At 38.1% G+C, this 13,283-nt stretch overlaps 1 protein-coding gene across 4 annotated transcripts in view; it reads right to left on the reverse strand.

Annotated features, from left to right (window-relative positions):
• Window positions 1–13,283, reverse strand: part of cadm2a (cell adhesion molecule 2a) — a 339,485-nt gene that overhangs the window by 31,930 nt on the left and 294,272 nt on the right. For all 4 annotated transcript variants that reach the window (XM_027150212.2, XM_027150219.2, XM_027150226.2 and 1 more), the window contains 2 exons: window positions 3,467–3,619; window positions 1,269–1,406 (listed from right to left, as the gene is read on the reverse strand). In XM_027150212.2, the coding sequence (XP_027006013.1) occupies window positions 1,269–1,406; window positions 3,467–3,619 (291 nt within the window). The remainder of the gene's footprint in view (window positions 1–1,268; window positions 1,407–3,466; window positions 3,620–13,283) is intronic.

The following is a 13,283-nucleotide window of genomic DNA, read 5'->3' on the forward strand; positions in this document are numbered from 1 at the left end:
CTACCTTTATACACTACATGCATAAATACTCAGAGAATGGCTTATGCTAATCATTCAGTCTTCTGTCTAAGGAGAACAAATGACTGACAAGAAACTACCTTAAATCGTAATTAAAAAGAAAATGAAGCCAGTTACCAGACATCTAGTCTACTGTTGATACAGATGTTTCTGTGACAGAATGTGAAAAATATTTTAGAATTTGTCAAAAAGATGCATCGTTATTATGTAGTTTCACCGCTGATCAGAGCTTCACAGAGTTATGATGCAGTTAAAATTGTCAGGAATTTGTTCTCTGCGCTTAACCCATCCAAAGTGCACATACACAGCAGTGCACACACACACCGTGAACACACACCTGGAGCAGTGGGCAGCCATTTATGCTGCGGCGCCCGAGGAGCAGTTGGGGGGGTTCGGTGCCTTGCTCACGGGCAGCTCAGTCGTGGCCAGACTGAGACTCGAACCCACAACCTTAGGGTTACGAGTCAGACTCTCTAACTACTAGGCCATGACTTTCCCCAGTTAGCTGTATATAGAATATATGTCGACACATTACTGTAAATGTACTGTGTGGGAGTGAGCTGTCGAGTCATTCAGCATTCATCCGAATGCTTTAATTCTTCTCAGAGCTTTCTCCAGTTTCTCATTGTCGTGTAAGGCTCCACATGGAAAGCTTAAAAATTTGAGTTTACAGTCCCACCCTTACTTTTGTGCATAACCTCACCTGCATACTTTAAGATTTGAATCTGTAATCATTTAAATGCAACAAATCATTAAAAGCTCAATGCACTAATTCTGCTCATAAAGAACATCCATTCAGTATAACTGGTATTGTATGACATTATAGTACACAGTTACAGAAGAGTAATGATTTATAATCCCACTATCTAGTGTCAGGGAGAAGAGGATAGGTTCTGTTTTGAGTCTGGTTCCTGTCCAAGATTTTTCCTCATGACATCTTAAATAGTCTTGCTTAATACTTTTGCATTTGGCTTATGCATTATGGTTCTAAAACCTAATTTAAATACTTGTTACAATATAGATTAAACTTCTAATGAAACTTCTAACGAGAGTGAAAGTGCTGTTAGCACAAATGATACTGTATGTGACTGATATACAAGCTGAGTGTGTTAACACAATTTACTGCCATTTTAAATATAAAACTCAGAGAGCTAAATGTAACAAATCTTGACCACATGCAAATATCCTGATGTTATATCGTGATTAATCAGGATTGAACACAAATTGGACGCTCATCCACGCTTCTCTACCTTTAATCTCCTTCTCGTTCCTGAACCACCTGATGTCTGCGGCTGGCTTGCTGCCCGAAGTCACGCATGTCAGTGTGAGCTGGTCTCCTTCCATGGCTGGCTTAGTAAAACCGTTGATCTCTGGTTTCTCTGGTACCCCTGCAGAAAAGGACAGCAAAAGATGCACACATGATCAGAGAAAGTAAACCAAAATTATGCTGCAATTAGCCAAAATGTGGAAAAGTGAAATGAAGTAGCTAAAAATCAGATAACAGGACCACAAAAGTCATTATTAAATGTGGGCTATGAAAAAGCTGCCTAAAGGCTATGGCAATTTGGGAAAAAGCCCCTAGACCAAGCGTATTAAAGGAGCTATTTCTAAAGCTGCTGCAGTTGAACATGAACACAGTTGAAATATTTTATCAGTATTTTACTATCACATGCTTAAATCCTCCAGTTTTGCCTGGGGCATTGTCCTCCACCGAGGTTAATTTGAATTTGGACCTTTTATTCATAGTTGGTATTTGATCATATTGTAATAGCATTTCAGAGTAAAACTTTATCTTTGATAAAATGGAGGTTGTGACATTGATGAATTTCATTAAACTTATCATTCTTTTACTTCAACTACAGATGCGCTCGTTTAAATAAGGAAAGGTGTTCTCTATTTCACAACTTACAGACAGTTTTTAATATCAAATTCTGCGTCGTAACAATGACGTGGCTCATAAAATGCCACGGACTAGACTGTATGATTTTTCTCTTTTTTTTTCTAATAAGTATCTTGATTATAAGCAAACACAAACCATTTGTATTGGGATAATTCAAAGGTAATGATTCAAAGGAGCAGAAACAAAAAACAGTAAAAAATAAGAAACATTACTGATGACAAATGGGGGAAAACGATGCTAGGCTTTTTTTTTTTAAAAAAAATGTGATTTTTAATGTGATTTTTTTAAAATCACATTAAAAGCATAAATGATATACAGTATGTGCACTGTGCATTAAAAACTATAAGCTCAGACGCTGCACTGCTGATCTCCCTTATGTATGCTTGTGTTAGTTTAGAAGGCTTACAGATTAGTGAGAGCTTTATTAAGCAGAGATAATCAGGATGTCAGTATTTGGATTGCTCTGACATATATATATATATATCCTTAATCCTAATCATCTTAACCCCTTTTTCTAATTGCATACTATCACAACTTGCTGTGAACTGTGAGCAATCGATGCAACAAGTCAAGGTAGAGATCATGACTTCAGGCATTTCATATATTTGATTAACTGAAGTGGTAATTAATGTTCAAATGTCTTGTTTTATAATGTCACCCGCCTTAATCACTGTTTTAAAAGCTGTTTTAGAACGTGCCTTGTGAATTGAAATGGCGGATAATTATCAATTTAAAAATTATATATATTTCTTACATCATTAAACATGGACAGTGAATAAATTATACCCTGAATCACAATGAGTAATCTTTAAATTTTGTGTGAGCTTCCTCTCTCTCTCTCTCTCTCTCTCTCTCTCTCTCTCTCTCTCTCTCTCTCTCTCTCTCTCTCTCTCTCACACACACACACACACACACACACACACACACACACACACACACACACACTAACAGTAATGATTTTAATGGCATACAATGCATAATTAAAATTATACTAAGTGATTGGGTACCTAATTAGGAATGAAGTCATATTTGTGGGCTGGCTGTGTTGACATTACCCAGAATGCCACACAGGAACAGTACAATGGCATTTGTTTGACTTTCGCCTGACAAAGTAAAGGGAAAAGAACCTAACAGAAAAGACTAATTAAACTGTCTTCTGGCTAGTTTTCTGTGATAGCCTCCGACGGCTCGAATTTGCCTCATTAAACTCAGATCCTCAACAACATTAGATCTGTTACATCCCCAGCACTTTATGAGGTTGAAATCTAATTATCTATCAGCTCAAAGAGACTAATATTGCAGGAATCTGGTGTGGTGATATTGGTTTCCTGTCAGGCTTTTCAGAGAATCCTCCACTCATTAAAAGGGACCAAAAAATTCTGCAACAATAAAGCAATATTTCTTTACCCTAAGGTGTGAAAGATGAAAATTCTTCGTTGCATATAAAAATAGTAAAATGATTCAGTATTATGTTCAACATTAACTGACGGTTTCACTTTGGGGATAAGCAGAAAGTTAGGATTTGAGTAACATGCATGTAGTTCTTACCCAGTACAGTCAGATAGGCTTTGGCTGTTTTGACAGGCATGGTGAAGAGAGAACAAGTGTATAGCCCTTCGTCTCCGAGCGCAACCTCGCGGATGCTGATGGTGAGCTCCTGCCATGAGGCTCGGATCAAATCAATCCGGTTGTCTCTCAGAGCTGTGGGTGAGACACAAGCACATAGGCTTGGGTGAGGGATCTGCTTACAACACATAATTATGACACATGATAACATTATTATTATTACTATTATTATTATTATTATTATTAATATTATGATACAGTCAATGGACACTTTAATAAGAACACCAATTCACCGCTAATGCATGCATGCAATCAATCATCAGAATGGGGGAATGAATGTGATCTCAGTGACTCAATGCTGATCTCCTGAGTTTTTCCACACATCCTATAATCAGCAGTTTTGTGCCTTGTTGTTGATAGGAAGTCAGAGGAGAATGGCCAGACAGGTTGAGCTGACAGAAAGGCTAGGGTAACTCAAAAAAGAACCTCTCTTTACAACTGTGGTAAGCAGAAAAGCATCACAGAACACAGAAGCTTGCAGCAGATGGGCAAAAGCAGCAAAAGACCTCATCGGGTTTCACACCTCTCAACCATGACCAGTGGGCATAGGCACACCAACCTGGACAGTTAAAGATTGAAAAATGTCCTGTGGGGTTTTTCCAATCTTCAGATGAACATTTAAATAAATCATACTCGTCCTATCTCGAACCGTATGTGCATGATTGTATGCAATGCACTGCTGCCTCAAGACTTAGTCTTAGTAAGAACTAGCAGTTCGGGCGTTCCTAATAATGTGTCCAGTGAGTGTATATTATAATGTATTGTATTGTATTGTATTATATTACAATATATCTGCTTACATTTTAACTTACATCCGTTCAGAACATGGGAACCCAAGTGCAAAAAAAAAATTGATAAATAAATAATAAATAATGTAAAAAATGAAATGCCATCTCGTGTACTTTTAAAAACAATTATATAGCGATGATTTTATGTAGAAAGTGAACACTACACTCTGAAAATGCATACAAGGCGAACAATAAAAATCAATGTTGCTACACACTGGTGAAATCATTTCAATCAGAGAGAAAATGAAATATAGATCACCCTGTGTTTAAATTCAACCATCATTTCAATCAATAAAATGACAAAGATTTACAGTACAGACCAATGAATGTATCTCCTCCTTCTGTACCTACCTATTTAAAAAGTACTGACAGTTCAATATTCTTCTACTTTAATGCGTTTCACCTACACGGGTCTTTCTGTTTTTCTGGCTTTTATGTACCTGTCTTCTATCAATCTACTCTGAAACAAAGTTGAACTTTATTTTAACTTATGCCAACATTTGACAGTGTTGTACTTCTGACAGCTTTCAGTTGCTAGCATCAATATCTCTTACAATAAGGTAAAAGGTTAATGTTGGAGAACAGGTAATGACAGGACTGTATCTCATCTACTTGTCTGTAATATAACTGAGCCAGGAGAGTATCAGAAACACACTGTGAGTAATATTGACCTTGTGGCAATAAAATTTAATCAGCAGATCCAAGGTCACTTATCACCACCTTCTGCTCTCCATCAAACTCTCCAAGACATTTCAGGCCTCATTAAGACCCGTAACAGCCTGAATATTACTGCCTTCATGGATTTTTCTTCCCCTCTCTTCTGACTAAAGCTGTATAGAATAACCCTACATTATGGACCAGAACTTTCACTACTGAACTCTGACGTACGTCTGTACGTTTCCCTAATACTACTCTGCCACCATACTGTCATTTGATTAAAGCGGTAAGAAGCAAAACATTATAGCACCACTATTTCCTGATTTGGAAATTAAGTTGTGTTTTTTTATAAATTGATCTTCACCTAAATCACCATTCTTCACTTGAATAATCATCCTTATAATCATCCTTATAAATACAGTCTTATTCCATACAAAACACATTTTCCCTTGCCATATCTTAATTAAAGGGGTAGAGCATGAAGACTTAATGGTTAACACGAGTCCAGATTTGAGGGCACAGTTCCCGCCTCTGTCCTGTGTATGCAGAGTTTACATGTTCTATCTGTGCTACAGGGTTTTCCTCTGGATCCTCCGGTTTCCTCCCCCAGCATAAAGAATTGGATCTCTAAATTCTCCCTAGTGTTTGAATGGGTGTGTGAGTGTGTGTGTGCGATTATGTCGACACCCTGTCCAGGGTGTCCCCCTGCCTCGAGTCTCCTGGGATAGGCTGGAGAAAATGGATGGATCGACATCTTTATTGAATCAGTAGAGATGTGTATGCTTTACCTACTAAATGCATTTTTACTGCATAATGCATTGCATTTTCGGTTCTGATTAGATAAAAGTTTGACTCATTTTGTATAACAGTTGTCTGGCTGCAAAACAAATGCCATGTTTATATTTATGCGTTCATTGTTATGCATTGCAGTGTCTATAATAATTCATTCAATAATTGTTATGATTAAAAAAGTAAGTCATTCTTTGCCATTCAGATGTCATTCTTTCGGTAAGAAGGATAAACCATTTTGAGTGCGTTTGTAGGAAACTTATCAACTCCAGTAAGTAATAGCAAATGTCTCTCCTCAGTTATTAGTTAGCATTAGTATTTCTAGTCATTCCTATCATTACTTCCTAGTTTTCCTAGCCTAATTCCTCAGAGCTCCATCCCCTTGGCAGTCTTGCCATCCGCAGTGTCTAATAGGATAGCGTAAAACTTTCACCCATTTATATTTTTTTTTCCTTTGACGATTGAACAAGATGTAGAAACTCATTGAGAGTTTTCAAACTAGACAGATCAGGACACTTCATGGAATAAAGGTTTGACATTAGTCCCAGATCTATTTACAAATACCTTAAAAATAAAAGAGTTTTTTTTTTAAAGAAATCTCTCTCACTCACTCATTTTCTACCGCTTATCCAAACTTCTCGGGTCACGGGGAGCCTGTGCCTATCTCAGGCGTCATCGGGCATCAAGGCAGGATACACCATGGATAGAGTGCCAACCCATCGCAGGGCACACACACACTCTCATTCACACACTACGGACAATTTTCCAGGGATGCCAATCAACCTACCATGCATGTCTTTGGACCGGAGTGCACGGGGAGAACATGCAAACTCCGCACACACAAGGCGGAGGCGGGAATCGAAAGTCCATTTCTTTTTCTAATAGTTCTTTTTATGATCTGCATGTACATGATGGCTGATTGTGTGTTTATATTCATGTGTCTGGCGTGCTGGCACTGAAACTCGAGTACTCTGACAGAATCACTTATTCCATATCAGTGTCATGTTCACCCATGGGAAACAGTTCCTTAATCCAATGATGTTGGCTGCGCTGATCTTGCAATATGCATGAAGCACATAAAAACAGACTCGTGCATGTACATACACATGCACGTTCACCCACAAAGGGCTTAATAAAGACTTAATAAAAGCTCTGAATATCAGAGATGAAAAACACAGATCCTTTTTGATTAGGAAGACATTAAATCTTAAGCTGCCAGAAAGTGGCGTTAAATCGCTCTCCTGTGGATCTCAGGCTTTGATGAAGTTTCCTGTGGATTTTGTAAAGTGCCCGTCTGGTTGCACCAAAGCCGATAATTAATGGAGTTCCTCTAATTGCCTGTGAAGGTGATTAGATCAGAAGCACAAGAACAGAAGAACTAGAAGCACACTTCACATGCTCGTGATAACTAATACAATCATACAGTACTTAAGCTTAAAAAAGTTGACCCCCTCAGTCATAGTGCTTCATCAAAGCCAGTGTCTACTTCGTTAAAGAAAAACAGTTGTTTCTAAACATGAATAAAAAAAACAAACCAAAAAAAAGCAGAAATCTGTTTTTTAAATAAATAGATAGAAATAGAAACATTTCAACAAAATATTTCATAGGTTCCTGCGTATATGATGGTTCATAGCCATGATGACCAGACCGAGCCATCATATACGTATTAGCTTCAAAATCTTTCTAATTAGATATATTTAGATTAAAAATATTTCCACATTGATGTGATGATGTGAGCTTGAACTATAATGTCTATGTAATTTAATCAGACAGGAGACAGGTAAGGGGGTGTGGCCTGTTATTGAGGGAAGGAACAAAGTTCCTAATACTTCATTCATTCTCCTATATTCTTATGATTGTTTACGATAAAGAAGAAAAGTCTATAAAACTCATATCTACAGTTATTCCTCCATGGAAATAAAAGGTCACAACAGAATGGAAAGATTAGAGCATCACTAAACACCCAGGATTTAGGGTGAAATGTATTTCTCGAGGGTTACGATTATCTATTCAGTTCATGAGGCAAAACAGTGGGCAATAAAAAGTGACAATGTGAAAGAGTTTTTTGTCTTTGCAGATGGTAATGATGGGCTGAAATCTGACAAGCCATAATCATAAAAGTCACACCCATTTTTTCTCCCACATTAGTAAATGGTGTTCATTATGAAAAATGTACTCCTTAAAATCCATTCACCAGTGAACAGCCACAGTTATAAACCCTGCATAAATCATACTACCATTGATAAAGTAATACAATCCTGATAATGGCCCATGAAAAATTTGCTGTGCTCAGGTCTTACAAGCTTGACACTTTTATGAATTGAGAATACATGGATAGCTCAGGCACAACCAATATGTGTGCAGTGGCCAGCTGGATGATTCAGCTGCAGCCAACGTGCAGCCTGACACACACCATACATACTGTAAGCTATCCAGGACATGAAGGTAAAAACATAACTAGCCAGAGATAAACCAGAATTATAGAGGAAACACAGGCTCGAGGTTAAGACAAATGTGTAGCATTCTAATCCACAATATGCTCAGGTTTCAAACGAGCAGGAGCAGGATTTATTTAAAAGACAATACCTTAAAATACTTTAAAATGATATTCTCTTTTCTGCAGCCTGGCAAAACTCAAAACATATATGTACATATATCGAAGATAACAGAATATATAATAAGATTTCTGACTACCTCTGACTAACATTCTAAACATACATCTAAATATCTCCTTCAATAAATAATGTAAGCTTTAAAATAGTTTCTATAGTATTTTTAGTCATGCCAAAATGCCAAAGATATCCTAAGAAAAATGTTCCATTCCAATAATGTTTATTTTCCTTGCTGTTTCCTCGACCTGTTTCCTTGTTTGCATTTTTCTGGCCCAGAAACTGGCATCTCCGAGTTTATTAAGAACTAGCCAGCCCATTTTCTGTAAAATTCACCCCATGAAAGATATATATTTTGAATGAAATGTGTGGGGTTCTTTGGGGTGAGGTGGGTTGGGGTAGAATGGTGTGGGGCTTGTGCAGTTGATTTCAGGGTAAGTCCTGTCAATGTTTTAAATTGCAATACATTTGTCGAAGGCAACCAAGGACTGTTAAAATGACAAACTGCTCCCTTAACAGTTAGGTAACAGCAAATGGAAATGCACACATACACACCAGGATATGGAATTTATGACTTCATGATTAAATGTTACTGAACCCTGGCAGATTAATTCAATTTCCTTTAGAATATGTTATGGAACAAAAAGAACTAAAGTAGATATAAATGATCCAAACAGCCCTTGAAGTTCCCTGAATCCCAATTCTAAGACTCTACAGTAAATGCCCCAAGCTGGGCATTCTTCATTAAGCCTTCATGTCACAGTAACCAATACTAACTGACATCTCAGCATCTACAGGGAAAAGCATTTGAAATTCTCATTTTACAAGGCTGCCAGTCAAAACAGCAAAATATTGCCCCCTGTGCTTCAACAATACAGCACCCACCCAGTGTGTTGGCGAGCAGCATTCTGCTATCTGAAGACAAACTAATTTTTTTAGCTCAGCAGACAGCTACAGTATATGAATAAAGAAGCATGGAGGGAGACAAGAGTGCGCTGTATGAAATGGTGTTTGTACATCGGCTGTCTCTGCCTGACACGTTTCTCAGTGGGCCACACATGTGTGCGAGCAGCGTTTGCTGCTGCTGCATTACAGAAACAGGATTTATTTAGCGCTGTGCTTGCTCCATGACCTTGCGCCTCAATCTGTGCCAACACACCTCTGTAAAAATGACCCTCTGATAGCTTAAATACAATCAATCACCCTCAGGGCTATGGCAATGGAGGCTATTATTATTGCTGTAAATTACTTTACCATTGGTGAATTAGCACGGATCATCATTTAGCCTCCATTTGTATTCCGAGTACGGTGAGCTGTACTGCTCCACACATCACAGAAGCGCCTCTCATCGCCGAACGGGTCTCCCCAGACAAACATGCCTGCCAATTGATTGAAAGGTAACGCTGTTAAACACACTATGCACCAGTTCCCATGTGTCTCACACATCGAAGTGATGTGGCCCAAATTTAAAAGAAGAATCACCCACACACAGATATATGCACACATGCACACACACCACACACCACACATACTGAGCCTTTGAGCCAGGAGAGATGGCAGGTGTTGTGGTTGATACCTTGCTGGACTGAGCGGAGTTGGTGAAGGAATTTCTTGCACCATTGGCTGAAGTGATGGTGTGTCACCACTGGGACTTGTGTGTCATTCAAAATGCTGGCATTGTTTCAGGCTTTCAAGCAGGGATTTAGAGCATAAACAACAACAAATAATAATAATAAAAAAAGAATACTGCCTGGATCATTCTCGCTTGTGGGTACAGACTTGACAGAAAATTGGACCATTAAAATATCACAATGGTCAAGATATTCTGCCTTTCTGTCCCTGTGGCTGATGATGAGTCCTGTGGAACAGCCACTCCAGCCTGTAAAGGACACTAATACTATTCCTTACATAAGCAGAACAAATTTTAAAGCTACAGATTTCAGATTACAGTGCCTGAAGCTGCACAGGCAAAGTTCTTTTCTGGGTGTGAGGTTAAGCATAGCTCAGAAACACAGAGTGCCTGCCTGTGGGTGGGTGGGTGTGTGTGTGTACTGTATATATGAAATAGGCTTCAGCCAACTGACAATGGTATCAGGAATCTAAGCTATCGCTACGGTGATTAAATTGGACAATTTAAATGCCATAAAATGTGTTTTCACACAGCAGATGACAAATCTATCTGCACTCCATCTGTCTTTCCCAGCTTCCCCATATGAAAGGTCAGAACTGCCACAGATTTTTATGCAACAGAAGAAAAATCGCCCGCATCTCTCACGTGGTAACCATAGTGAAAGCAATGTTGTAGCTAGCCCTTGACAAAAGAGCGTTGTTATTTTAAATCCATAGACTACATACAGTATAACCTTTTCATCTAATATTTTTTCCTTTGCATTTACACAATGCTACCATATTTACAGTATACTGACCATGCTTTTAGTCTAAAACAAATAGCATACATCCTACACCTCTTGGTAATCAGAAATTGCTCGTGTGAAACGTATTTTATGATGTGACACATTTTAATGAGCTATTCGGTCAGTGTGACTCAGTGCTGTTTGCGTTTGCTTTGACTCAGTGTCTATGACCTCACACGTGGTATCCCACAAGGAACACTTCTTGGCCCTCTTCTTTTTCTGGGCTATTTGCTTCTCAATAGCAAACTTTGTCTCAATTTCCACTGTCATGACCATGACACAATTTACATTACTACCTGCACCTCTACAGTCATGCCATTCCCACATTATGTGCCTGGAGTCACATAAAGGTCTGGATGTGATCTAAATTTCTCCAACTAAATATTGATAAAACACAAATGTACAGAACTGCTAAGGGTTGTTGATTTAATAAAGTGTGATAAAAATAGATATGACTATAAAAAATAGATATGACTGATTATATTGTACTTTACTTCCATCTTGGAATGATGCATAAATCACTTTGACATCAGATATACCATTATCCCAAATTACCTTAATTTTCCCCTATTTCTACCTAATTACTCGAGGCCAAATATTAAGATTTGGGTGTTAATAGTAGAACCTGAGCTCCCTACAGTACTTTGTGTATGGACTTTATTATTAATTAACTGTCTTAATTTACTAAGTTATTAAATTGTGACCACACCCTATTAAAAAATTACCACCGCACCTCAGTGGCTCCATAGAAATCCTACTCATCAGTTCCAACATTCTTACAAGCAGCATTTCCGATGTTAAAACTGACAACCCATTAAAGCTGTTTGGATCCAAGGTGCAATTTTTGATGCATAATTACCTTTCAAAAGCCCCATAAATTGCTTAGTGAAATCTGCATTCGTTTTCACCTCTGGAATATTGTGCTTGTCACCTTCTCAAGGTTCATTCATAACTTCTTGCCTCAACTACTGCAATGCCCTTTCATTCATCTCATTACATTCATTTTGGAATTCTTCTTCTGACCTTTAAAGCACTTCATATCCATGCTCTTCTGGATATGACTGAAGGACTTCATTTGTATACACCCTCTCGTATGCTCAGATCCTTCAGTCATGCTTGTCATTGCTAATTTTTGACTGAATCTCTGCTATTCTGTGGCATAGGCTATGAAGCCTATGCCACAGACATCGCTCAATTAAAAATGTCTTATCTCTCTCTCTCTCTCTCTCTCTCTCTCTCTCTCTCTCTCTCTCTCTGATGCTGTCTTGTCTAATCAAACATTATAAAGTATATTTTTTTTCCTGTGGTTTGTACTGTTTGAATTGACCTTTTTTTGGTCGTTATATGTTACACTTGGCTTAGGACTTGACCACATGACACTCCCTACAGCTATATTTATAATCTAATCTACATACAGTAGAGAAAAGACTGGATCATGCTAAGTTTAGAATGCTAAGTTTACAAAGGGAAATTAAAAGGAGTTATTTACTTTGATTTCATCCACATCAGTCTCAGTTTCATCATCTGAGGTAAATGTCACTGTCGAAAATTTCGCAAATATGTTTTTTACTGTGTGACTTAGTTATCCAAAAACTTTAACAAAATGTACAAACATCACTTCTGTAATGTTTTGTGATTTGTTTTGGTTCATGTTCTGTCTAGGTCATTTCTACCTTTGCAACTTGTTCGATTTGAACCATTTCTTTGGTTTGTTCATTTTAACCCATGTGTGTCTTCAGTGCGTCAACAATTATACGTCCAGTTTCCAGTGTGTTCTGCTGATAAAAAGCCATGTTTTTTTTTGTTTTGTTTTGTTTTTTAACTAAGATTTAGTTGTTACCTTGATCCTGTTACAACCATTGAGGTAATGTGTTCTGTCCTCTGTGTGTCTTCTTAGTTCTCCAGGTCCGCTCCGTACTCCAGCCTGGGCTTCCTGACTTTACAACACTTCTTCTAAAAATTGACATCAGAAATGGTGACTGTATAAAGCTGGGACCGAAGCCAGTAAGAGTTTTGATGCTCACTTGTTGATACTCCTGATTCTATAACAATATTCAGTTTTGTGATTTGCTGTTGTTACTCCATTTCTGATCCTCGCCTGCCTCGACTACAGGTTCCGTCCAGTCCTGTTTTGGTTTTGGCTGCCTATTTTGGCCTTGGTCCAGCCTGAAGTTTTCCCTGGTTCACTGTGCTGTATATACCACAATTACAATATATCAACTTGATGTGTGTCATTCCTGCTATCTCTGGGGCATCTTATTCATGTTCTATCCATCTCTTACTTTTAACCCTGTGCCATTCATCATGCTGTGTGTCCCGACCCTAGACTGTGTCATAACAGCCCATTCGGTTTTATTCCCGCTCTGACATACTGTTTACTGATCACATGACCATAGACACTTTGAACTTCTGTAGTGTTTTGAATTGTTTACTTCAAAAATCATTAACTATTTTTACCAAATTCTAAAAATGGAATGTGTCC

The sequence above is a fragment of the Tachysurus fulvidraco genome, chromosome 20, assembly GCF_022655615.1.
Source record: "Tachysurus fulvidraco isolate hzauxx_2018 chromosome 20, HZAU_PFXX_2.0, whole genome shotgun sequence".
Lineage (NCBI taxonomy): Eukaryota > Metazoa > Chordata > Actinopteri > Siluriformes > Bagridae > Tachysurus > Tachysurus fulvidraco.